The 27,701-nt window shown below is 29.9% G+C and overlaps 6 protein-coding genes across 7 annotated transcripts; 3 read left to right on the plus strand and 3 right to left on the minus strand.

Annotated features, from left to right (window-relative positions):
• Positions 1-755: 755 nt before the first annotated feature.
• LOC113370037 (protein FAM192A) lies at positions 756-3,699 on the plus strand. Its single transcript, XM_026610689.1, has 3 exons — positions 756-1,020; positions 1,098-1,196; positions 3,010-3,699. Exons 1-3 carry the CDS (start codon positions 924-926, stop codon positions 3,510-3,512), a joined length of 699 nt encoding a protein of 232 aa, XP_026466474.1. The 5' UTR covers positions 756-923; the 3' UTR covers positions 3,513-3,699.
• Positions 3,700-3,814: 115 nt separating this feature from the next.
• LOC113370036 (protein CASC3-like) lies at positions 3,815-8,175 on the minus strand. Its single transcript, XM_026610688.1, has 10 exons — positions 8,015-8,175; positions 7,517-7,714; positions 7,288-7,397; positions 7,103-7,228; positions 6,787-6,900; positions 5,944-6,723; positions 5,752-5,852; positions 5,373-5,539; positions 5,015-5,236; positions 3,815-4,578 (listed from the first exon to the last, which is right to left on the minus strand). Exons 1-10 carry the CDS (start codon positions 8,102-8,104, stop codon positions 4,138-4,140), a joined length of 2,349 nt encoding a protein of 782 aa, XP_026466473.1. The 5' UTR covers positions 8,105-8,175; the 3' UTR covers positions 3,815-4,137.
• Positions 8,176-9,067: 892 nt separating this feature from the next.
• Positions 9,068-10,075, plus strand: LOC113370038 (MRG/MORF4L-binding protein). The gene is made up of 2 exons (XM_026610690.1): positions 9,068-9,273; positions 9,419-10,075. The coding sequence occupies exons 1-2, from the start codon at positions 9,177-9,179 to the stop codon at positions 10,000-10,002; spliced, it is 681 nt and encodes a 226-aa protein (XP_026466475.1). The 5' UTR covers positions 9,068-9,176; the 3' UTR covers positions 10,003-10,075.
• A 321-nt stretch (positions 10,076-10,396) lies between these two features.
• LOC113371198 (glucose-6-phosphate isomerase-like) lies at positions 10,397-13,245 on the minus strand. Its single transcript, XM_026611840.1, has 11 exons — positions 12,982-13,245; positions 12,527-12,724; positions 12,279-12,389; positions 11,940-12,213; positions 11,756-11,868; positions 11,571-11,697; positions 11,379-11,473; positions 11,161-11,311; positions 10,860-11,000; positions 10,653-10,794; positions 10,397-10,587 (listed from the first exon to the last, which is right to left on the minus strand). The coding sequence occupies exons 1-11, from the start codon at positions 13,113-13,115 to the stop codon at positions 10,397-10,399; spliced, it is 1,677 nt and encodes a 558-aa protein (XP_026467625.1). The 5' UTR covers positions 13,116-13,245.
• A 471-nt stretch (positions 13,246-13,716) lies between these two features.
• Positions 13,717-16,871, minus strand: LOC113370174 (glycosylphosphatidylinositol anchor attachment 1 protein-like). Of its 2 annotated transcripts, none has more exons than XM_026610847.1 (11): positions 16,543-16,871; positions 16,282-16,472; positions 16,066-16,225; positions 15,909-16,001; positions 15,679-15,771; positions 15,360-15,580; positions 14,781-15,015; positions 14,635-14,721; positions 14,171-14,558; positions 13,923-14,097; positions 13,717-13,861 (listed from the first exon to the last, which is right to left on the minus strand). In XM_026610847.1, the coding sequence occupies exons 1-11, from the start codon at positions 16,715-16,717 to the stop codon at positions 13,751-13,753; spliced, it is 1,929 nt and encodes a 642-aa protein (XP_026466632.1). In that variant the 5' UTR covers positions 16,718-16,871; the 3' UTR covers positions 13,717-13,750. The 2 variants fall into 2 exon arrangements, with proteins under 2 accessions (XP_026466632.1, XP_026466631.1); XM_026610846.1 differs by having other exon boundaries at positions 15,885-16,001.
• A 3,321-nt stretch (positions 16,872-20,192) lies between these two features.
• On the plus strand, positions 20,193-23,944 carry LOC113371199 (protein SON-like). The gene is made up of 4 exons (XM_026611841.1): positions 20,193-20,277; positions 20,357-20,546; positions 20,761-20,923; positions 21,104-23,944. Exons 1-4 carry the CDS (start codon positions 20,193-20,195, stop codon positions 23,942-23,944), a joined length of 3,279 nt encoding a protein of 1,092 aa, XP_026467626.1.
• The last annotated feature ends 3,757 nt before the right edge of the window (positions 23,945-27,701 follow it).

Here is a 27,701-nt window from a genome sequence, read left to right on the forward strand (position 1 = left end):
TGAAAATTATATATATCTTTTTTTATTTTTTCAAAGGTTTCTGAACATTTTGGCATACCTTGGAAAAAATGGAAGTATGTGTGCGTGTGTGTATGTGTATCTGTGTGTGTGTGCGGATACAAATTTTCGTCGACGATTTCGGAAACACGAATCAACCGATTTGGATAATTCAAAAAACATTTGATTCGTATTGATAAGGAGACCTGCTAATTAGTTTCTGGCAAAGGCAGGTCAAGCTGTTCCGAAGATACGGGGCAATAAGTGCCAAAAACAGTAACTCAGTTTTTAAGAGAACGGAGTGTCCGATTTTAATAATTCAAAAAACATTTTACTTGTATTGAGAAGATAAAAATCTGATTAAATTTTTGGGGAGGCAGGTCTAGCGGTTATGGACTCTCAATAAAAATAAGTTAAAAAAATGCCTATTGACGGCCAAAAATTATAAGATATTTTATAGAGATTTTCATAATGTGTACACATTTTGTGTAAATTTTATTGTGTTCCGTACCAAGATTTTTAATTACGGTACAGGATGTTCCAGCAATTTGCCTTAAGGCACGATGCCATGCACCCCACTAGTTCTTTCTAGCTTTGCACACTTTATAGAAGTTTAAACCTTAACGATAATTTAGTGACTTAACGTTGGTAAAACCAAAAAAAGTTGTTATCAATGCCATCTAGTAGAAGGTTGCTTATTTAAATAATAGCATGTTTGCATGTTTCCTACAATTATCAATAGCACATTTTCAAACCAATACGCAAAGGTAGTTATCAGCATTACCAAGTGTCATCTGCTTTTATAAAAACGCACATTTAGGTAAAGAACGTTAAGTATTTTTCTGAGTCCCTCTGTCAGTAGAAAGACATTTAGTCAAAGTTTTTAAAATAAATTGTGGATGATGTGGATTTTATAATTAATCAACATGAGTTCTGGATTTATATCGGAAAATGAGATTGCTGAACAGAGGAAGAAAAGACAAGAAGAATGGGCAAAAGTTAGAACGGCTGACCAGCCAGAAGGTATATAGCTTGAAATTATTTATTATTTCAGAACACAATATTGAAAAGAATTTTTCATGAAGAACTTTTTTTTGCAGAGGTCCCAGAAGAACCATATGATTCTCGGTCATTGTTTGAACGTCTAGAAGAACAAAAACAGAAAAAAGAATTGGAATATGAAGAAGCTCATAAGCTAAGTACGTTAGTAATTAATAGTTAATAGTACATTACTACTAAACAAAAACAATCATTTCCATATATACATACATAAGTTTCAGAAAGTTATAGTTAAAGAAGTATAACTATACAATCTTGAAAGACATACATCAATTTAAAAAAAGACTCTGGAATGTCTTTATTTTTTACACAATTTGATATATAATTTTTTCTTTATCGTCTTATTATGAGTGAGTATGAGAAAATGAGAGAATAGGCATTATAAAATACATCAATAGCAATAAATATAATGCATATTGCTAACATGTAGCACTATAGCTGGTATTAATTGTGGATTTATTATTAATAGTAATTATAATGAATTTTAATGATATTTTAAGCAGTCAGACTTATTCAACATCGAACAAGTCTGCCTGTCTGTTAAATTTCATTACAACTGCCATAACTAAATTACTGATAGTTTTAGTGTTTCATGCTAGTGCTAATGATGTACATTGTATTTATTATTATTGATATATTATATAATGCATATTCTCTCATTTTTTTATACCTACTTACTGAAATTTAAATGAAATTATGTACCCTGACCTATGGAAAAATTAACATGTGCTAAAATCTTGTTTTTTGTATTTACTGTTTGTATTCCAAAATTTTTATTCTTATATATATATATATATATATATATATATATATATATATATATTATCTATAATTTTTTATATTAATGTATAGAAAATTTTGTTTCTATATGTGGTATCAGTAGATATGATTAACCAGTTAATTATTTCACAAATTAGTAAATTATTGAACATGAAGTTAACATGAAATCGGAAAATAAATTATCGAGTGTCCAATGCTGTAAGCGTGAATCTAAAAAAAAAATACCAGCAGGGCCTTTTAGCAACTTTAGAACTACAACATGAATCGCAACAGTTAGATTTAAATTTAGTTATCGACAAAACCAAGAAAACAGTAATATTTTAAAGTTTAAAAGACCCAGCTTAATAGGGAAATCGAATTGATTTAGTTCAAACGAGTCCTGTTGAGAAAATGTATACATAAATAGAAAATGGGGAAACAGTGTTCTAGAAAATTGCTTATTTATTCCAAAAATGACTTTCGCTTTTGTTATAAACGTTTCGCATTAAATGAACAATACTACATCTAGTTGAAGGTAGAAGAAAATCTTAGTACAACAGAAGAAATCTTAATACAACTTTACTTTATTATTCAATAATATTAATTGATAGTGGTTTATGTTTATCAATAACAGGTCATCTGAAAACATTGAATATTTTTGTTGAAGACATATGTGGTTAGGGTTATGGCAATGAAGCAAATGTAAAAAGGAAAAAAAATAGGCTACAAAATTTACTTTTGAACAACAATCCTCAAAACATATAATTTCTTTTCATCTACTAATCTTTGGGCATCACTTTTGAAATACATTAAAAATTTAGCTTTAAAACAACAATCAATCTGTCTATTTTTAAATTTTCATCTGTTTATATAAGCAAGACAGCATTTTTCATGCTTGTTCTAAATTATATAATTTCAAGAATTTTTATTTGATAAATTAATGCAAGAAAAATAATATATTCTCAACTCAAGTATTCTCAACTGACAGAACTCAACCATCAGAATTCTCAAAACATATATGTTACCTAATTAATAAACACAAAATAGTATAATATGAAAAATATGAACATTTCTTTTGCCACCACAGTTATATTATGATTCTTTATCAATCATCACAGTACAATTATAAAATATGAATTTAAAAACAATGTACTATGCGTTCACATCCTAAGTTTATCAATAAATTTGTTTCAGAAAATATGATTAAAGGATTAGATGATGATGAAGTAGATTTTCTAGATCTAGTTGATCGAACTAAAATGCAAGTTGAGCGACAACATAATTTAGAAGAAGCTAGAGAGCTTCAAGAGTATAGACAACAAGTAGCATCATTACAAGAAAAGAATCTTGATAAAAGACTTCAATCTGAAATTTTATCTAAAAAGCCTAAAGTCTCGCCACTCACCAATAGAAACTCCCAGAAAAAGATTTTAACTGGTGTGGTTGTTAAAAAGAGAAAATTGAGTGATGAATCATCAGTTAATAATGACAATCATACTGTTGAAACAAAAGTTAACTCAAAGCAAAACACAACTGGAAACGATCAGGGCTTGAAATGTATTGGTATTCTCCCAGGCATGGGTGTTTACCGGGATACAAGTGATTCTGAAGAAAGCACAGATAGTGATGTATGTGACAAAGTTGAATATGACTTACTTGGCAGAAAAATTGATGCTACCAAGAAACCTGTTCATTAAGAAAATAGAATCTTGTTAACAAATGAGTGATAGATGACATCGAAATGAAATATGCACAATACTATATAAATAGGTTTTGAAAATGATTTATTATATTACAATTGTTTTTATTGAACAATAATAGCGAAAATGCAGAGAATGCTAAGATTCTATAATTTAGTGTGAGTGGTATATAAGTATGTTTAGACAAGTGATTTTACATGCAAAGCTATTAAAAGTAAACAAATATACTTTTTTTAATATAAAAATTAATTGCATGTATATATAATAATTTAATACATAATTTCTCACCAGCCTATTACATTTAATTATTGATGTATGTGAAATATATATATGTAATTAAATTTTTACAACCCTCACAAATTGCAATATGTGAATAGATATAAACACTTACATAACTGAATCTACATACATCTATAGATACTTTATCTATTTCAACATGAGGCATTCACTCAATGAAGGGTAAAACATGCAGTGCATAAACATTTATGAAATCAAATATTATCTTATGAAAATGCCTCATGGTGAATTAGACAATCTCTGAGAAATGTATGCAAAAATCAAATAATAAAACAAAAATCACCAATCCATAAATAAACTTTAAAATTAAAAAACATTATCCTTTTCAAGTAGCTACGGGAAGTATATCATTACTTTCACAAGTCTCTACACTATTAGTTTGTGCATTTTCATTTGAAGTATTCTCAATTTCATTTGTTGAGTTTTGGATGTGAGTTTCATCATTTGATGTTTCTGTTATTGACATTTCTTGCACCTTTTCATTTATGTTGCATAAATTATTGCTAGTTGATGGATCATATGGATGCCTTTGAACAAACATGTTATCCAATATGTGGTCTATATTGTGAACACCATCATTGTCTGATGTTTGATCTGGCGTAGGTGAAGAGTTTTCTTGTGTAACTTGAGGTGGTGGTACAATAGGTATCGCAGAACTTCGAGGTCTACGTGGTGCTAACCTTGGTGGCAAAGGTTGCCCTTGAGGAGAATAATATGTTATTCCTCCTTGTGGTTGGAACATAGGGCCTGCAGGAGGCGGATTTGGCTGAAAGTATGAAGAGTATTTTCAATAAAATAGAACATGTTGCTTTGATATTTATTGGGCAATCAGCTAAAAGAACTGATAAAGTCTTAGCTTATTTTATATGTAGAGCAGAAAATAATTATAGACTTCAATGAAACTTCACCTGTCTTAACATGTATTGTTTATTATATGTAAATAAATAAAACCTTTAAACCATTTTCTATATCATAAATAAATTTATGAAAAAATAATATAAGTGTAAAATAAAAATAAATATTCTGAATGAACCAAATATTTGATAACACACATCAATACAAATTAAACACAAATATGAAGAAAAAATCATGATCAAGAAACCAAACTAAACTCTGAAAAATTAAACTTGTTCAATAAAAAAAAAATTGCAAATTACTTTCATTGCTCTTCAACAAAATGTGAAAGGAAAAAAGATACTTACCACTGCATTAAAAGCTGTAGGAGCCGGGTATTGAGGGTATTGGGGAGGATATTGTGTTGGGGGTGCATGTTGAGGAGGAGGAACAGGATAACCTAAAGATTGTGGTATAAAAGTATTATTTGGAGCCATGTAGGGTCCCCCCGAATTAAACTGCATAGAACTTGGAGGATATTGAGGGGCAAGAACTTGTTGCGGCATCACTTGATTACTAGTGGTTATGACCTATAAAACACAAATATTTTTCAAATTTATTTTTATTTAACCCTTTTAATAAAATAATAAAATGCTCTAATTAAAAAGGTTCAAATTAATATTCTCATTATTATGTTGTTCAAATGTTGAAGATGTATGTAAATACCTGTGTAGGAACTGGTTCTGGTACATAAGGCATTGTTTGTGGGGGTGGCACAGAAATATTAGGAGGTACTACCTGACCCCCTGCTTGGGGCATCCCATTTAGTGCTTGTGGTATATGTTGTCCTTGATGTGAATTATTTTGTTCATTTGCTACAGGCGGAGTATATTCTGTGATAGTTCAAGAGGAAATATACAATTATTAAATTTTTTTATCAAATTGTAGGTGATTAACAATTTAATTAATTTGTGGAAATATTGAAAAATGACTTAAGTATTGATTAATTTAAAATTTTGATGTGTTTAAAAACTGTTTTTGATTGCATGTAATAAGTAGGGTCATGATCAATATTATGATTAAGATATAAGACACATTCACTAACCAGTTGCATAGTAGTTCTGTTGATATACAGGTTGTTGTTGCTGCGGTTGGCCTTGCATGTTTGTTTCTGGTACAATACCACCAGGTCTTTGACAAGAATATCTTAAATAGATCATACATTTTAATATTTATACCCTTGGTGATAATTTACGAAATTCACATATAAAAACATCTTAAAAAATAATTTTTAAACCTTTTCGGACGGACAACATCTTGCATTCTAGGTGGAGCAACATTACCCCCTCGAATATGATCATTACCACTAGGCTGTGCAATGCTTTTATTATGGGATGTTGTTTTAATGTTATCCATGTATTTTATGCTATTTACACTATCCTCACATTTTAATTTTGTGTTATTAAAACTTTGAGTGATAATATTATCTGTATTGTCTTCCTTATCTTGAATATCATACAGATTTTTCTGTGCCTCAATAGTAGATGCCAATTCATAATGATTATTTATTGGCCCATCTGAACTATTGTGAGAATTACTATGCTGTGTGTTAGAAATTTTATTCCTATTATGGCTCTTAAACTCTAATGTATTCCGATTTTTAAAAGGTCTATTTGGGCCACGTTTGTCTCCACTATTATGTTGATGCCTTTCATTATCATATTTCTTATGTTTAGGATCATTTTCATTTATATTGTTAGTATTTTCTTTAATTTCATTGTATCCTTTTTGTGAATTTTCATTATATTCATTAGTTTGTTTATCTCTGCGATCAAATTTATTGAATCTATTATTTCTATTACGGACATTATTCTGCTTATTGCGTTTGATTCTAGAAGATCCTCTTTCCTCAACTTTCTTTTTATCTGAATGCTCTGAAACATCATTATTATAAGATGAACCCTTTTCATATTGAAGAGCTGGAAAATCTTCTGCTTTTGGTTTTCTTTGTGTTGGCTTTTGTTTGCCATATGCTTCCAAATCTTCCCAGTTTCTTGTATATTTATTAGGACCATGCCTGTAATTAATGAGTACTTATAGCAAACCATTTTCAAAGAAATGATATATGTTTTAGAATTACCCATATCTATGACCCCTTCTGGCTTTCGGCGGGCCTTCCTCATTTCTTATATCATATCCATATGCAGCAATCAATTCAGATCTTGATTTAGGAGCCTGCTCACCTTCATCATACCTTCAAAATCAAATACTGATATATATATATATACATATATATATATATATATATATATATATATATATATATATATATATATAGTGTGTGTGTGTTTTGTATGTATAAATATAAACATATTTATAGAACTAGTCATTAATTGATGCTTAATCAATTGGAAACTAAATTAATCAAAAAAAAAATCAAATTATTGCAAACATACCTATCATGTGACCATCTATCCTGACTTTGTTGCCATACTTTTTTAGGTTTTCCTGTAGCTTTCTCATTAATGGGAATTTCTTCTTGTTCAGTATCAACAGTTTTTGCTTCTGCTCCATCCGGAATACTACAGCAAATAAATTATGTCAAACTCATTAAAAATAAAAATAAATAATTCACTCTTACCCATCTTCCGCAGTTCTATCATCATGTTCATAAAAAGTTCCTCGTTTTGGTATATACTGGGGGTTACTTTTGTCTTCATCATCGTCCACTTTCTTTTTTTCGCTATCTTCCTATTTTTAGATTTAAAATAAGTGAATACATTATCAGAAGTTTATTTAATAAAATATCATTAAAGATCAAAATTTGTATTCTAGCACATTGACCTAGTTGATTAAACAAAATAACATACCTCACCATCGCCACTCTGTCGTTCCAAGTCCAAAATAACACTTTCATCATTAGCATCTTCTTTATCACTTAGATCTAATGAACTATTCCGATTTGATGGAACATGATCTGTATCATCAGACTCAGATCCAGATTCCTCTACAGTTTCATATTCAGAGTCAGGACAGTCAAGAGTTGACAATTCATTATTATCTGTCTCCTATATGGAAAGTGTGTGTGTTTAATAGAACAGAACAAATTTCATTACTAACAAGCACGTTGGTAACTATTATTTCATTTATGCATTTGATCAATAATCAATTTCAATACTGTTCATTGCTTTTATATTTCTGAGAATATGATCAACAGTATTGTTAAAATTATTTAACATATTTAACACTCGAGCACTAAAACTCAATCAACCAGGTATAGTTATATATATATATATATATATATATATATATATATATATAAAACAATTTACGGTTATATTTATTCTATTTCAAATTCGCGCACTTACCGAATCTGATACTTTTTTAATTTCTTCAAACGAAGTCTCTGATAACCCCTCAGAGTCATTTGTATTTTTGCGACGACGGACTTCAGACATATTTTTCGTTTTTGTTGATGATTTAAAAGTAGTTTACATATGACTGTCAATGTATTAGAAGTATTTATCAGTATAGCAAGCGAAATCAATAATTATTTTTAAAGTACTTTCTTTGTACCAGATAAAATGAAATAGGACAAACACATCACTAATTATTTTTTACAATTCACTTGAAGAGTTAAGATGTTCGTTTTTAAAAATATAATCACTATAATAATTGTTTTGTGTTTTAAGTCAGGAGTTATATAAAATTAAGCAAAACATTGAAGTTTGCTTACGAGTTGTTTGTTGATGTGCACTATTTAGAACCGAAAGTAGAACAACCGATTAAATTCTATAGGTCACAAGTTCACAACATCCAATGTCTGTATCAGCATTTAAATTTTATTTAAGATTAGCCCAATCACATTATTTGGTTTTATGATATTTTTATAAATCTATTTCTATCTTTTCACATTTTCTTGCAGAAAATGAAATTAATCACATATTCTGTATGATCAGGGGTGCCCAATCGTTCTCTAAACTGGATATATAATCTTAAGCTTCACACGGTACCATTTGTCACTGAAGTACATGGTATGAAATTAGAAGCATTGCAACTCGCATTTTGTGTGATACTAAGAGATTCTTGACAATAAGATATTATATATTATTAATAAAAACGATGGACATCACTATTAGCCATATGTTATTTCTGCTTAATTTCTTATAATGCTTATTAATATTAATTCGAAATAACTTATTTTTGCTAATAAATTTAAATTTTATGGATGGCAGTAACTAAATAAGATCATACTACATGAGGTTGTTTTACATTTTACAAGACGGATTTTATTTTAAATACTAAAAAAAAATAAATAGAAATTTATCTGGTTTATAAAATACGTCTGCGTCTGCTGGCCTTAATTTGTACATCTCTGATAAAAATGTTGGCAGGAAAAGCCGTCAATAATGGCAATACTATAAATGAGAAATAACCTCAATCATAAAAATGTCATATTGTTTTCACTGAATGCTTCTTCAAATAGATTGTTTGATTAAATAGATACGAGGTTTAATATGAGTATAAATCATGGCTGCTAGAGATAAACAAGGAATGGATGACTTCAAATGGACCGTTGATAATGAAATTAGTTTATTTGAGGCGATGACCAATTATAAAATTGCCGGTAATTTACAAACGAAAGCCGTTTGGTTGCCCTTATTATTATTTCAGAGTACTTATTTTTATAAAAATCGAAGAACTAATTTTGAAATTGTATTAATGTATTGTGACTTATCTTAAACACGAATTAATATGTGATAATTTTGTAGGAACTAACCGATTTTTCAATATGGCATTAGTTCTTGAAAAATTATCAGACATGAATCGAACAATTCCTGTAAACAGCATATGGAATCATTTGGAAAGTATGTATGATGTTGATATTTTAAATGAAACGGAAATGTTACATGCAACAGTTGAAGATTTTAATTTGCCTTCTGCTGATTTTTCTGAGCTTATGAAAACTAGAAGCACTAATGAAGACAATAAAACTATGTTAAACAAACAAATTAATAAAATCAAATTAGAAGTTAAAGATTCACCAAAAACAGGAATAAAGCGTGAAGAAAAGGTTGCAAAGTCAACTCCTAGGCGTGATAGTACATACAAAGAAAGCGTACTAAAAGTTAATATTACTCCAAAGACAGTTGTAAAACCAGAAGTTGAAAAAAAAAGTGCTAGTAAAAGCAGAACTAGAAAAAATTCTGATAAAAGTATATCACCTGTTCCTAGCAATGCTAATAGAATCGGAAGAAATACAAGAGGTTCTTTAAAGCCAGAAGAAAATACATCAACTAGAAGTCGTAGCCCAATATCTAATGCAAAACGCAGAACTAGAACTGATTTGAAGTAATTTTACACATTAGTAATATAAAATTAATTTTAACAAAATGATAATTTAATTCTTGATTTTTTTAATAATTTAAAAAACCTGCATTAATTATATTATTTGAATTATTGAAGAAGTTCAATAATTAATATATCCAAAAAATACTTATATATTGAAAATATAGGATTAATTTGTTGATTTTTAACCTGAATTTTTTTCTTAACATATCACAAAAATTAATCGATAATGAATAATGAAAATAATTTTTTGATATCCAACATGCATTGAAATTAATGAGATATTGCAATTACCATTGATATAAAGCTATATCACTGCTATATTAAAATAAATAATCTCTTAATTTTTCTTACACCAATATATTTTATTTTGTATAAAAAATTATGAAAATAAAAAAAATTTAATCCATATTTCTTTTTAAAAAGTTCAATAAGCCCAATGTAGATGAATCATGTGCTCCAGGTATTCCTTGCTTCTCCAATTCTGGTTCAATAATTTTGGCCAACTGTTTTCCTAATTCTACACCCCATTGATCAAAGGAATTAATATTCCAAATTATTCCTTGAACAAATATCTTGTGTTCGTAAAGTGCTGCAACATTAATAAATTTATCATTGTGTAATATTTGTTTCCTAAATATATGTAAAAAGTCATACCTATTAAAGCACCTAAAATGAAAGGTGTTACTTTGGTCACAACTATTGAGTTAGACGGTCTATTACCTTCAAATATTTTATGTGGTAATAAAGCTTTAATTTCTATTTCATTCAAGCCACTGCCTTGTAATTCATTTCTGGCCTGTTCAATCAAGATATATTATTAATGGCTAAAATCAAGTATATTTATAGTTGATCTTAAAATACCTGTTGTTCAGTCTTTCCATTCATTAAAGCTTCTGTTTGTGCTAGAAAATTTGCTAATAAAATTTTGTGATGTTTGCCATTGCCAATGGGATTGTGTGATTTAGCAGGGACGATAAAGTCACAAGGAATCAGTCTTGTTCCCTGTTACATAAATCAAAATTATTTCATTTATGAATATATATCCACATACATATAATCTTCCTTTATCCTTTGATATAACAAAAATACAATCACTCTTTCTAATTGTAATACTTTAATAATGTTTTTGTCTTGCTTATGGAAAGATTGCCTGCATATTTACCTGATGAATTAATTGATAGAATGCATGTTGACCATTGGTACCTGGTTCACCCCATACAATTGGACCAGTTTTATAATTCACACGGTTACCCCTGCGTGTAGTACTTTTACCATTGCTTTCCATATCGCCCTGTTGGAAATAAGCAGCAAATCTAAAAAAATGTAAAGTATAAAACATTTTAAATAACATTTAATAGAATATATAATATTAACTTTTACCTATGCAAGTATTGATCATATGGCAACAAACTGTATGTTTCTGCACCATAAAAATTGTTATACAAAACACCTAGCAGAGCCAAAATATTTGGAGCCTAAGAGCAGAAATATAAGTAATGATATGAAATATCTTTAATAAAATATTTTATTTTCCTTTTTATTTAATTATATTTCTTTTAATTTTTTACTTACATTTTGATGCAAAGGTGCATTTTTAAAATGTTCATCCATGAAATAAGCACCTTCTAATAATTTCTCAAAATTTTCAAAACCTATTGATAAGCAAATGGATAAACCAATTGCAGACCATAAAGAATATCTAAAAAATCAAGTTTTGTACAATCTTGAAATAAGTCTCAATAAACCATTTCATGTACCTTCCTCCAACCCAATCCCAGAATTCAAACATATTCTGCGTATCTATTCCAAATTCTTGCACTTTACTAGAATTAGTAGACAGAGCTACGAAATGCTTAGCAACAGCAGATGGCTAAATATAATTATTACAAATTGTTTTATCAATAAACAAAATTTGATTAACATTCATAAACGCTTCAATACCTCATTGGAGTATTTCAATAGCCATTCCTTTGCAGATAATGCATTGGTCATAGTTTCTTGAGTAGTAAATGTTTTTGAAGCTATTATAAATAAAGTTGTTTCTGGATTAATCTTCTTCAATGTCTCGACTAGATGTGTTCCATCAATATTTGACACAAAATGTACGTTTGGACCTATTGAGTATGGTTTTAAGGCTTCACAAACCATCAGTGGTCCTAAGTCTGATCCACCAATTCCAATATTAACAACATCTGTAATGCTTTTGCCAGTATACCTAATGATATTGACAATTAAAATACTTGCAAAAAATACTCGTTGCTTACATGAGTACATTAATACCCTTTCCAAACACCGGAAATAACTTGATAACTAAATTCCTGCATGTGTTTTAAAACTGCATTTACCTTGGGAGTAACATCTTGACCATCAACATAATACGGGTTTTTGCTTCTAAAAATATAAAAAACATCAGCTTATTTAATTTCATCCATTGCTTTATTTTTAATCAAATTAAAACTTTTTTTATTTGCCATGATTATGATGAGCGTAATTATCAGTCGTAAAAGCATTGCATATTATATACTCACCTATTTCTCAAAGCTACATGAAGCACTGCTCTATTTTCTGTGCTGTTTATTCGATCTCCATTAAACATAGCATCTCGTGAGCTTGTCACACCACGCGAGATAGATAATTCTAACAATAAACTCCATAATTCATCAGTAACTCGATTTTTTGAAAAATCTATTAAAATGTCACCATCATGAGGTGTATTTAATTTAAGACTGTAAAATAAAAATATTTTCGTATTCATAATGAATATATATACACATATTTTTCATTTTGTGTTTTCAGTAATATTATAAAATGCATTATTAAATATTTTCTAAAAAGCTTATATCAAATTTAAATAAAATAATAATTGATCAAAAATTTAATGAAGCTATTAATTGATATCACAATCGACTATATATATATATATATTAGGTAAAAGTAGGCATTAGCAAAATCATATGCTTAAGTTTGATTGCTAAATTCTTACCTAAACTTTGTGAAGCGTTGGGAGTCGTTTTGAAATAAATCTTTGATATTAATTTTGTCTCCATTTTTAGCCATATAATTTTCCAATTTTTGCCAAATTGGCTCAGAAGTTAAATCAATTTTTGCTTCCATCATTACGTTTATGATCGAATAATCTACACGTACTAAATACAAGAGAAAGTTTGCGTATTTGACAGGCTATCATACTCTTATCTCATATAACGAAAATTATTTGAACATAAATTGCATAATAGAAATCATTTTTCAAAATTTTGTCTTGACACACATGACCTTTTCACCTTGAATTATCTTGTTAGATATTGTTTGAAGTTTCTGTAGGAAATTCGCCGGTGGAATTGATTATCAGTTGGTTTAATTAATTATCTGTTAATATGGAATTGAATATAATTTTTAAAAAAGCCTATGAGACTACGACTAAAGAGATGTCATTTAAAAAAAAATAGCATTTATTTAGCCATTACTATTCCGAACGTTTAAAAAATCATGCCACCTCAGCATATTTAACACTCAGTGTCTAACTTTGTATTATACTCTTATATCAAAGGTGGATAATGCATTAAATATCAAGGCTTAAAAGTAATAGACACTGAATATTGCAAGGGTTACAACAATTCAAATTAAATCATGCATAGATTTTTGTCTCGAATTTGAATATGCATGCAAGTCATATTAATTAAACATGTATTTGACAATAATGCAAAAAAGCAATCCGTAATATTATATTTATTTTTTATCAGTCTTTATTATCATTATTGATTTTTACATTTAACTTCGCTATTTGTATTGTATACAATCCAAAACAAAATCCAATTTGGTACTAGGAAAGCTGTCGTCATATTGAAGGCCCAATTGCCATAAATCTGCAATAAAAAAAATACAATATTTCTTAACTACAATTTATAAAACTGTAAAAAAAATTACTATTGAATCAACCACTCCATAAGTTATCGATGCTTTTATAGCCGTATAACTTCTTATTAACACACTCATATATTCTTCTTCTGGAAAATAAATAAAACTAGAAACCATGATAAATAGAGAAAATAACACCAATGGCTGTAACAACAGCCAAAAATTTTTTGAGCCTCTTGTAAACCTGTAAAAAATATTCACTTAGTTACATATATTATTTATTAATTTATTGTAACAGTGTTTCGAAATAATCTTACCTATTTTTTGGTGTTAAAAATGTAGCTAATGGTACAAAGATGCTGCCAATAAGCATTGCCATTGAAAAATTATTCATCCCAACAGCTAATAACAATGTAGCTAATTCTAACATTGCTAAGATATTTAACACAATGCAATCATAAGCTGAATACTTTGCAAATTTTTTGATAACATAAGGAACCAGTATAGTAATTATACTTAATAGTGAATATCCATAAAATAAAGATACATCAGTGTTAAAACTGAAATATCTAGTTCCCAATTTAGTTAAAATTTCTGGTATTGTCATTAAGAAAATACCAATGGCATGAGAAAATAATACTGTTCCACCAATTGACAGCAAATCAAATTCAATATTCTTTGATAATATTTGAATGTCAGACTCACCTATAAATTATAATAATATAAAAGACAAATATTATCAGCATGAAAAAAACTTTTATGTGTTGCTATTTTAATTTACCAGGTTCTTCAAAAATATTAAGCCATAACGCAAATGCCATTATAAATAAAGCACCAACAATAAGACAGAGAGCAGGCATATATTGTCCTAAAAAATAAAATATTATTATTTACTGTACTTCAAATTCAATATTTCATATTTATTACCTATTGATATATATCTATCAGTAGAGGGCAGAATGTAGAAAAAAAAACTCTGATGAAATCTTTCTAGTAAATTATTTAAACTTCTTGATAAGTCTTCTAGAAGTCGTATAGTTTTTATGGGTTGAGACGGATTAAGGCTTACAAATTGTGCAGCAGGTTCATCTCGCGATATTCCTTCTAATGTAACCGCCTCAATTCCAAATCGATGAAAAAGACCATGATTACCATTTGGCATCTGTTTATGAAATTTTAATTAACAAATATTCATTAATAAAATTTTATAAAATATAAAACTATTCTAAGTTATTGCTTCTTTTATACTATCTAATATTAATTTTCAATAGCAAAATTTTTTATAAGTTTTCAAAAAGATTTTTCTGAAAAACGTTATTATTTATTATGTATATATTATTATTTTTATATGTTATATATTTATATATAAGTATATGTTCTACATGATGTAATATATAATTCCAAGGTAAGAATCTTGAGAATCTTAAGAATATGTTTATAATTTTTTCATCTAACAATAAGTTCAATTTTCAAATAAAAGTTGATATTTTTTTTAGCAAAACTTACCCCTGTTGCTTGTGTAAGTACCATATTCATCATAGTATGAAAATTATCCAACCACTGATTCATTGAGAAAGAGACATGCTTTCGTTTTCCACTTCCTGTTGCTAATTTATGTTTGAATGTGTTCCTTATATCTTCTTTAATGCACATTCTATGGCACAAATTAATTAAGTCCAAGTTTGGCAATTGTCCATTTAAACCTTCAACTTTAATATCTATATGATCTGTTCAGATGATAGACAAAAGCTATTAAATTGGATTTTATTTAAGTTACTTCAGAATAAATTTAGTTTTATGATAAAAATAATATTATTATATATACCTAATTTCAAATCATGTAATTCTAAATTGATTGCAGCTTGTATTGCACCTGCTCGACTTTTGAGCTTTCCTGATCTCAGAGCTTTGCCATGTCCTAATTAAGAAAAAAAAAAACAAATTCTAAAACTAAATACAGCTTGAAGTATATACAATTCTTTTTCAAATAATTTATGTATTATATTTCTATAAAGTGAAATTTAGCAATACCAGTCGGTGCATCAATATCTTCACTCACGCCATGATATGCTTCTAGCCAAGCTTGCATGCCCAACATTTCATGTTCAGTTATGAGAAATATTATATCCTTTGCCCAATACTTTTGCTCTGAATTATAATTCATGCAGTTAAAAAAAACAATATTCTACTCATTATTATTAAAACTACATACTTCTTGCAAAATGAGCAAACGATAACATTGCAGCAATTCCTGGTAATGTGTTGTCATTGTATGATTTAGAACTTCTAAATGGGCTACTGAATACAAGGCTTTCTGTGCTTGCAGCTCTTGGTGCTCGTAGTATTCCATACACATTTCTACCCACGTAAATCTAGGAAATAAATATCAGTATAACAAATTCAATCCCATTAAGCAAATAAAACTCACCTGTTCCTGACTTAACGGGTATTTTAATGTAAAATTATGTTCATATGCTTCTAATCCAATAGCTTGCATCTTAGCCAAAAGAAATGAATATGGCATGCTTTCGTGAAAACGCTGTGATTCCATAATCAATTCATTTAAAATTGTACGTGACATTGATGCAACTTCTTCTGTAGTTTCAGATTGTACTAATCCTAAAATTTCTCATTTTATAATTAAATATTTATGTAATATCATCATTCATGAATAATGAGAAGAATTTACCAGGGAGTAATGCGTTTTCAGAAAAATATCTTTCATTATTAAATTGTATGTGAGCCAATGCACAGAACCAAACCACACCTGCTGTCCACATTACAAAAGTAATCGGAGTATACCATTTCGCTAAAAATTTTCCAATAGACCCTCTTTCAGAGTTCGGATCGGTTAATAAACCCATCACAGAAACTAGATATATATCTAGAATAAACTATATATTTTTTTAAAAACTTATAATCATACTAATATTAATTCTACATTGAATATAGACGGCACATAATCCAAGTCGGCATCAAAATCAATAAAGTATTTTAAATGGGTTTAAATAAATTAAATGTTATTGACATATTTGAATATTATCTAAAATCAGCTAATCTGACGTTTCGTTACAAGTCGCGCGGCTTGGGGGTGTCATAGATAAAAGAAGAGTAGTGATATAGATCGCTCACTCGAACCATATTTCGAGTGTTAATTCCAGTGTTGAAGCTCCTCTCTAGAGATGGCACTAGTCGCCTGAAATGTACATAAATGTACATGCTATTCACACACACACATATATATATATATATATATATATATATATATATATATATATATGTAATATCATTTTAGCATATCAGCCTTTTAAGCTGAGCACAAAAAGAATAGAAATGTACATGAAAGTATATATTATTGAAGTAAAACTTCTTTAGGCGCGATATGGGTGTAAAAATTTCTTTAGGCTACACGGGTGTAAATCCGTACAAATGCAACGAAAACGCCAACGTGAAGTTGAGCACTACGACGCAGGTAGGCGCTGATGTCGCGAGTCGCGATCCACTCTCGTCATGTCATGCGTAAGTCGAACGCTAAACCCTATATGAACTTGCATTAATTGAATCACGTTTTTTTACAAAAGAAGAGGTTGCTGTATTATGTCCTCATGGAATAAGACTTTTCTTAGAGAATAAATGTGTCATGGAATATAATAAATTTATACTGAATCTCGTTGAAGACAAAATAATATCTACTGCCACGGATATTTATGTAGGTTGCCATGCGACAGATCAACAATCATACATTCGTCAGCAGTTTCACAAAAATCGGTTATTGATACCGGGGGTTTGCCGTATGAAATAATTTCAGTTCTGAATAAATTTTACATAATAACAACTAATATTGATGTAAGTGATGGCTTAGCTAATGGTTGTGTAGGAAAATTAGTGTACATAGAACGTGGCGATAATGATGAACTTCTACGTTTATGGTTTGAATTTTCTGGTAAGATAGGTAACAAAATTAGGAAGAAAGCTGCACATCATATTCAAACTCTTAATATCAGTAGGACAGCTGTGCCGATTCTCAGGAGATCTTATTATTATTGATGTTATGTGATTATTAATAGATGATTTTTAAAATTCAAATATGATATTTTTGAAGTAAAACTTCTTTAGGCGCGATATGGGTGTAAAAATTTTTAGGCGCGACACGGGTGTAAATCCGTACAAATGCAACGAAAATGCCAACGTGTAGTTGAACACTACGACGCCGTAAGCGCTGATGTCGCGAGTATCCACTCCCGTCATGTCATGCGTAAGTCGAGCGCTAAACCCTATATGAACTTGCATTAATTGAATCACGTTTTTTTTTTACAAAAGAAGAGGTTGCTGTATTATGTCCTCATGGAATAAGACTTTTCTTAGAGAATAAATGTGTCATGGAAAACAAAATAATATCTACTGCCACGGATATTTATGTAGGTTGCCATGCGACAGATCAACAATCATACATTCGTCAGCAGTTTCAAAAAAATCGGTTATTGATACCGGGGCTTTGCCGTATGAAATAATTTTAGTTCTGAATAAATTTTACATAATAACAACTAATATTGATGTAAGTGATGGCTTAGCTAATGGTTGTGTGGGAAAATTAGTGTACATAGAACGTGGCGATAATGATGAACTTCTACGTTTATGGTTTGAATTTCCCGGTAAGATAGGTAACAAAATTAGGAAGAAAGCTTCACATCATATTCAAAGTCTTAATATCAGTAGGACAGCTGTGCCGATGCTCAGGAGATCTTATTCAGATTATTAAAAGATGATTTTTAAAATTCAAATATGATGTTTTTTTTAATTTTATCTTAATTGCCTACTCATACAATATTAAAAGTTTTACTTCAATCGCGTGTGATCCTTACGCGCACTCTTTTTTTTATTTTTATCTTAATTGCCTACTCATACAATATTAAAAGTTTTACTTCAATCGCGTGTGATCCTTACGCGCCCTCTTTTTTTTATACATATATATATAACCACAATTCATACCTGTATGTGTATATATATATATATATATATATATATATATATATATTTACATATATATATTTATTTTGATTAACATTAACTTACATAATATCTATGATGTACAGTCTCTATTCGGGAATCTTTTCTGCGCTATTGTTAATGTGCATTCAAATGTTGTTTCAAAATGTCATTATTATCATTGTCTTAAAGAAAAAGAAATCATTGATATTATTATAACAGTACTTAATAGTTTTCTTATGGCATCTACAATAAGACATTTTAGAGTAAAGCTATTGACACATCTCAATAAGCCAAAAAAAGCCAAAAAGTCAAATGCAATAAGCTGTGCACATTAACTGTGTTTTATCCCTTTGCACTAGCTAGAATTTTACCATTAATCATGATTATACTTTGCCTGTCATAGTTCCTGAAAATCTATACAATGTGATTCCCTTTATCATCATTAAACAACGCAAATAATAATATTTCTTGTAATATCAAAATGCAATTATCAATACTCATAAACTTTTCCTATGACATAGCCAAACCTAAATTAACCTTTGCACTAGAATTTCACCATTAATTGAGAATTTCCTTCCACTTACGATTATATCATTAGTGTTTTTAGTATGTTCTCCAAACTGACTTAATGTAAGATTTCAGACTGCATTCTTATTGGTTTTTCCTGCGTATTTATTCAAATCATATCAATACTTGTATACTATTGATAAAGTTGAATGTCTCAATTATTTCTGAATTATTAAACTGTAATGAAAAATTATATCAGAATAGTACAATCAAATGAAAGTAATTTGAAATATGCATATTAATAAAAGTACTCACTTAGATTGAAAGCCGGCAAATATTATTAACCATTTTACTTTTACTTCGTCGTTTCTCGCTGGAAATACATAATACATGCATTTTTCTTGGTATTTCTTCATCGTTAAACAATGCACTTCTACAGCTTATTTGTTTTTTACTTTAATAAACGCTTATTATGTTGTATAGGTTATCACTTCATAAAAAATTTATTGCAATGGACGCCATGAAAATAAGCGCGACCGGCGGCAGGGGCCCTAACTAAACTCGGGTTACAGACATTTGTTTGGAGATTACCGGCCATTTATACTTGTTTATCTATGTTACCGGCCATGGTTTGTGTTTACTCTAAAGGAAACATTGTTACAAAAAATGACATTTCACAATAATGTTATGAGGTTACAGTGAATTTTAAATTGCTGTACTGTAAATGTTATATGAGATGTTCTAAATTTATTTTCTAACAAGTTTTCTATTTATTTCTATCAAGTTTTTTATTATGGCATTTGGAATAAAACTATTTAATGTTGTTCAATTCGATCATTAATCATGCCCCGAAAGAAAAGCGTACAAGGCGGCATTTTTGATATAAAAATAAAGGAGGAACCTTTAGACTTACCAATTATTAAGATAAGCAGGAACCAGGTCAATCAAAAAATGTTAAATCTTCAACAGAAATTCTTTCAGAATTATTCAGCGCTTTTAATGCTAAGCCCCTGACATAACTTCGGTTTTACCCAAAAGTAGTAAATCAGGAAAACGCTCCAAACATAAAAAAAAGCATAAGCATAAGAGCAAGAAAAAGAAGAAAAAAAATTCGAAGCATTCAAGAAGTAGTACATCAAATGATGAAAGCAGCGAAGAAGATGAACCTAAAAAATTGAAAATTATGTCATATGCAATGTAAATGAATCATTAAATTCAAGATTAGATGATGATTTTAATGGTAGATTTGATGACAATATGAAAAATATTGATAATCCTGTCATTAATATACCAAAAAGGGCAGTTATTACTATGCACACAGTTCCTATAAAATGCAAAGAAAAACATATTGAGGATAAAAACGTTAAATCAAAAGTAACAAACAAAATCACAATTAAAAATTGAAATTTAGTTCTGTCTGCGAACAAAATGTGCAAAGAATTGATAAGGAATCCCATAATAAAAATGTTAGTGATGATTATGAGAGATTGAAGGAACTCAAAATGAAATCCACTCAAAAGTATCTAGATAAAATCAATCAATTAAAAGCTATGTATCAAATAAAGCTAAGATTGGTGAAGAACAAGAACGAATTTGTACAAAACATTCAATGAAAATAGATCACGTTCAAGTTCAAGTTCTGGATCTAGATCGGAATCAAGTTCTGATTCTAGTAGTGAATCTTCTTCATCTCGATCTAGATCTAAATCTCAACTGATCAAGTTGAAAAGCCCCATCAAGTCTAACCTCGTTCTAAATCTAAATCTCGTTCTAAATCTAAAACAGTTTCAAAATCAAGAAGCAAATCTATAACAAAGTCTCGATCTAGATCTCCATCAAAAAGTATGCCTAAAACAAGACTAAAATCAACTCCAACTATGTCAAAACAAAGATCTCGTTCAAAAACAAAGTCTAGATCAAGGTCTAGATCAAGATCTAGATCAAGGTCTAGATCAAGGTCTAGATCAAGGTCTAGATATAATTCAAGATCAAGGACGAGGGGTACAAAATATTCAAAAGATAATAGGTACAAGGATAAGTGGAATATCAGGGATAGTAAAAATCGGACATATCGCCAAGAATACAGAACTTTAAATAGAAGATTTAGTAGGGACTTTCGCAACAGTCACAACAATTATTATATGAATAAAGGATATAATTATAGTAGAACTAATTATATTAGTCGCTCCATGAATTATAATAATAGGACAAATAAATATAGCAATAGGCAAAGTTATAATACAAAACGTCATCGATCTCGAACTCGTTCCAGATCAAGGTCTCGAAAGATATCTAGAACAAGATCTAAAACTAGATCCAAATCTAGAAGTAGATCTGTGTCAGAAACTAAGTCTAAAACGCGGTCTAGGTCCAGATCTAAATCAATAGACAAATCCAAGGCTCCCACTGAATCTAAAACCAAATCTAGATCCAGGTCTAAGTCAAGAACTAAATCCAGATCTAATTCAAGAGATAAATCTAGATCCAGGTGCAGATCCAATTCAAAAGATAAATCTAGATCTAATTCAAAAGATAAAATTAGTTCTGAACCTACTGCTAAAACCCGATCAAAATCTAGATCTAAATCTAGATCTAAATCAAGAGAGAGAACCAAGTCTAGATCCAAGTCAAGGGCTACATCTGTAAGTAGGATCTCTGCTAAGTCTACAAGTAAATCTAGAGCTAAATCTAGATCTAGATCAAGAGCTAGAACCAGATCTAGATCCAAGTCAAGAGCTACCTCTGTAAGTAGGGTCTCTTCTAAGTCTAGAGCTAAATCTAGATCTAAATCAAGAGATAGAACCAAGTCTAGATCCAAGTCAAGAGCAACATCTGTAAGTAGGATCTCTTCTAAGTCTACAAGTAAATCGAGAGCTAAATCTAGATCTAGATCAAGAGCTAGGACCAGGTCTAGATCCAGGTCAAGGGCTACCTCTGTAAGTAGGGTCTCTTCTAAGTTTAGAGACAAATCTAGGTCTAGATCTAGGTCACGTGTGTTTAAAATTGGAGGTTCTTCTCATTTAGATATTGATAAGAAGCGCTTATTAGCGATAGCTCGAAAAAATGCAATACACATGTTGAAAAATGGCACATTGCCAGGTTCAGCCGGTTTAGATAGAAAAGCACAAGAGAAAGTTGTGGCAGCAATAAAATCTGGAGGTAAATCAGTAGAGGAGCTTACTGATTTTTGCAAAAACCTTTCTCAAAATGAAGATCTTGGTGATTTATCTAGTGTATCATCTGGAGAAAGTGAAGCAGAAGAGGAAAAAGTTGAAAAACCATTCCATCATCCATTTATGATAAGAAATAATAATAAAGGAATTGTGATGAATATTAAAAATGCAGTTCAATTACCAATCAAAACACCACAAGAAAAAACAGCAGAACAAGTAAAAAATTTACGAATGTTGTTTCCTGTGTCCAGTGGAGCTCACCATAGAAAAACTGAAAATGAATGGAAACCAGTTTCACCTTCGTCCACTCAATCAAATGCAGTCCATTCAGGTGTAGAAAATAAAAAGTTAGCCAGCTCTAATTCAAATAAATATATACAGGCTAAGCCTAAAGATATTTCCAATGAAGAGGTAAAATCTGTTAGTAAAGCAGCATCTGTTGAGCAATCTGTAAAAGTATCCTCTGATGAATTATCTACAAATGTATTAAGTACTACTAGTGAAGTAACATCCTCAGCCACTCCTGCTTTACCACCACCTCCTGAATTTCCGGCTTCATTATTTGCAGTTATGGAAAATGAAAATGATATGTTAGGTTCTAGAAACACTTCATTTGGCCAAACACAAGCTGACATTAGCACATACTCATATCCGACGAATTATCCTCAGATAGTTCCGCCACCAGAAATGCCAAGTAATTTATGTGGTGTTTTCAATACAGAGCCTACAAATTTAGATATATCAACAATTATATCACAAAGATTAGTAGCTATGCGCAAGTTACAAGAAGATCCTTCGGATATAAATGCTATGAATGACTTATATAATGCACAAAAAGATATGTCTTTATGGACTTCTTCCAAATATCAACCTGGACAATTTACAGGTAGCACTGATGCTAATATTCTGAGTGCAAAGGAATTGCAATCAGGCACTCAAGCATGGGCGAAAAGGGACCAGCTACAAAGAGCTGCACCAGTCACAGGAGGCATGGGAATGCATCTCTTACAGAAAATGGGCTGGAGACCAGGAGAGGGTTTAGGTAAAGATAAATCTGGGTCTTTGCAGCCTTTAATGCTTGAGGTAAAACTTGATAAGAAAGGTTTAGTTTCAAATGAAGATGTTTCTAGAAGAATTCCTCCTCCTGTAAGACCTGCCCGAAAAGCGCCCGTCCTTTCATTATCAGGAAAGCATCCTGTATCACTTCTAGGAGAATATGCTTCTAAACATAAGCTTGGTGCTCCATGTTATGAATTATGCTTAGAGTCTGGTCCTGATCATAGGAAGAATTTCTTATTTAAGGTTAAATTAAATGGAGTTATATATCAGCCCAGTATAGGAAATATGAACAAAAAGCAAGCTAAAGCCGATGCTGCAATAGTTTGCTTGCAACAATTGGGAGTCTTACCCACCACATCTTAGAATTATTTTTTTTTTAAAGCAATATGAAGAATATAATTATATTAAATTTAATTATAAGTATGTATTGCTTATGTGTGAAGTGGCATTGCTACATGTATGTGTTACATTAATGTTTTAATGGTTTGTAATTTTATTCTTTGATTGTATTAAAAATGTTATTGTACATATTAAATAAAACTTTATTTGAATAATTATTTCATTTATTTTGATTGAATAATTGTATTTTTGATGATGAATAAATGCATTAATTCAGCAGTAAATGAACTACTCATTCCGTAAGTTATTATTCGACAAAGCTTTATTTTAAAAAAATTGTAATTTGTAGTACTTGAAAACATTTTTATGGAAATTTAAAGATGGATTTCTGTTTGTGTTTCTATTCATCTTTTCTAAATTTTTGCAAATTTGCCATTTTTAACTAAGTTATATATAACTAACACGTATATTAGTAATCGGAAAAAATCGAACATGAAATTGTTTGAATATCTTTAAAATTTAAAAAGACAATTGGTCAATCTATTTCTTTACTATTGGCAGAAAAGTGCAAAAATTATCGTCCATGTTTTTGTCAAAAATTCTTAACCGTTGTTGCTTAAACTATTCGATTGATATCATTTGGAAATAAATGGTTTCTGTCGAAGATCAGTCAAGTCGTTTCTTTTTCATAATAGATTGTCATTTTTTGGCGATTTAAATGAAACTTTGCATGGCGATAGAGTTCTGTTCTAAATGAACGTACTAAACTATATTAAGGCCTGTGACAAGTGGTTTACTTATAATAATTAAAGTTTGGATTATTTGGCCGCGCTTTTAAAAAATTCACGTGTGTATGTATTCGGCTACGTATTTCGTATGTGTTCGTTTTCCATCAATGTTTAATACTCAAACCATTTTTCAAAAATAACTACTATATTTGAAAAAAAAAATGCAATAGTTTCTCACTTTAAAATGGTTTACAGCGATTATGTATACTTCTCTAAATCAGTCATTATTAACTTCCCGAAGGGTAGTTATAGTAATGGGTTGAAAATCCAAAATGATTTTTTTTCGCATTTCTCGACATTTTGAAGGTTTCTGAACACTTTGGCATACCTCAGAAAAAATGGATGTGTGTTTGTGTGTTCTGTATGTTCGCATTTTTTTGTTCACATTTTCGGGCGCACGGATCAACCGATTTGAATGGTTTCAAAAACATTCGATTCTTATTCATAGGGAGATGTGCTGATTAATTATACGGAGTGAGGAGTGCAGAAAACACAAATCGAGTTTTTGATTTAGTATCCGATTTGAATGATCTAAAAAACATTGAGTTTGTAATGATTGTGAGATGAGGTGATTAGTTTTTCGCAAAGGCAGGTCCAGCAATTTCGAAGATACTGAGCTAAATATGCAAAAAATGGCAGTTTTTGAGAGAACTGAGTTACCGATTTGAATGATTCAAAAAACTTTCTGCTTGACAGAATAATTGCTTTTGAAAAAAAAATTGTTTCAATTTTTTTTTCATTTTTTTTTATATTGAAAATAATTCAGATTTTAATTTTAATTCTGACGAAAGTTTAAAACTTATACACTTTAAATAAATAGTTTTAACTTTGCAATTCAGTTTATATAATTCTTATAAATATTAGACATTGTTACAATATTTATAATAATCTATTTGAAAAAATATTCCTCGAACATTTCGTTATGGTACGGGAAGTTCCAGCAATTTGCCTTCAGACACGATGCCATACACCACTAGTTTATATATTGATTAAGTCGACTATTTACAGATGTTAGAATTACTGAGAGTTCATGCATAAGGGCCACTCTCAATCGGTTTAATTTTTAGATTTTTGAATGAAATTTTTTTCCTAAACTGTAATAAAACATATATTCGCAATACGATTAAAAAATCCTTAAATTTTAGGATTTTTGACTCCGCCATTCGTCTACAATCAGTTAAATATTCAAGTTATAAAATATGTTTGGTAACAAAATACATAAACTAGTGGGGTGGGTAGCATCGTGCCTTAAGGCAAATTGCTGGAACTTCCCGTGCCGTAACGAAATGTTCGAGGAATACTCAATGTTTTCAAATAGATTATTATAAATATTATAACATTGTCTAATATTTATAAGAATTGTATAAACTGAATTGCAATGTTGAAATTATTTCTTTAAAGTATATTAGAACTATAGTCAGAAGTACAATTAAAATCTGAATTATTTTCGATATACAAAAAATAAAAAAAAAAATAAAAAATTGAAACAAAAAATTTTTTTTCCCAAACTCAATTATTTTGTTAAGATAAGCAGAAAGTTCTTTGAATCATTCAAATCGGACGCTTAGTTCTCTCAAAAACTGCCATTTTTTACATATTTAGCTCCGTATCTTCGAAATGGCTGGGCCTGCCTTTGCCAAAAACTAATAAACACTTCTCCCAATTATTACTAATTGAATCTTTTTTAGATCACTCAAATCGGATACTCCGTTCTCTCAAAAAGTCGATTTCTATTTTCTGCACTTGTTGCTCCGTATCTCCGAAACGGCTGGACCTGCCTTCGCCAAAAACTAATCAGCTCTTTTCCCTATCAATAGGAATCGAATGTTTTTTGAACCATTCAAATCGGTTGATCCGTGCGCCCTAAAACGTGACTGGAAATTTGTATCCATACATACCTACACACACACACACACATCCATTTTTTCTGAGGTATGCCAAAACGTTCAGAAACCTTCAAAACGTCGAGAAATGTAAAAATTTTCAATTCCGATTTTCGGCCCATTACAATAACTTACCCTACGGGAAGTTAATTAAATCATTATCTAAGTCCTAAAGCAGGCTCAGGGGGGTTATGACCCCCGTGACCCCCCCCCCTGGATCCGCCACTGTACACAATACATATACACTACGCAATGGTTTAAAGTTGCGTTTATATCTATACCGTACCTAGATTTAAATATCGAGATAACGACTGAACCCTTGTGGAGTGGGAACGCTTAGCTAATCGCTTACCGACGCGTCTCACCGGCTCGCACAGTGTTAGAAGCTTCGGAAGCGTACGCACGTCGAGTGCTTCTTCCTCCGCTCTTCAAACAATGTTTGTTTATTGCATTCTTTATTATATTGGCAATGTCATGTTTCAAATTTTAATCGAACAAGTATAGTTTTCAGTCCGTGAAAAGTATTTACACATGTCAACCGAAATATTAAATTTTAAAAAGGAAGTAGCATATCCGCTTCTTATAAAACATAAAAATATAAATGCAAAGTGTCTACTGCACGTGTTAGAATTAAGAATTGCAAACAGTGATGATTGAAAGGTTTTGTTCACCAGAATTGACTTGTGACTTGTGATAATTTATATATTTGTGTAATAATTATATTAAAAATAATGTTAAACAATGTTAACGAAAACAATTTTTGATCAAAACTGGAATCTATTATGGTATAATAAAGGCTTTCACACTAATCAAAATTCAAGCTGGATATATTTAGTTGACAATATTTGCATGGGTGTAAATGTTTTATTAAAGGTATGTTTTATATTACAATTATGTATTTATAATGCTTATAAAAATTATAATGTAAACTATGTATGTTTCAACTTAAGTAAAACATAAGGGCAATAAATTACCCTAGCTTACATATAAAGAAATAAACAACTGCGTAAATTGTATACATTTTAAAGTTTAATTGTACACTAAAATTTAATGGTTTTAAATAAGCTTATAGTGCAATGATTAACTTCCCGAAGGAGAAGTTTATGTTTT

This window comes from Ctenocephalides felis, unplaced genomic scaffold, assembly GCF_003426905.1.
Source record: "Ctenocephalides felis isolate EL2017-DRISC unplaced genomic scaffold, ASM342690v1 CF-g0.4_SCAFFOLD_01492, whole genome shotgun sequence".
Taxonomy (NCBI): domain Eukaryota; kingdom Metazoa; phylum Arthropoda; class Insecta; order Siphonaptera; family Pulicidae; genus Ctenocephalides; species Ctenocephalides felis.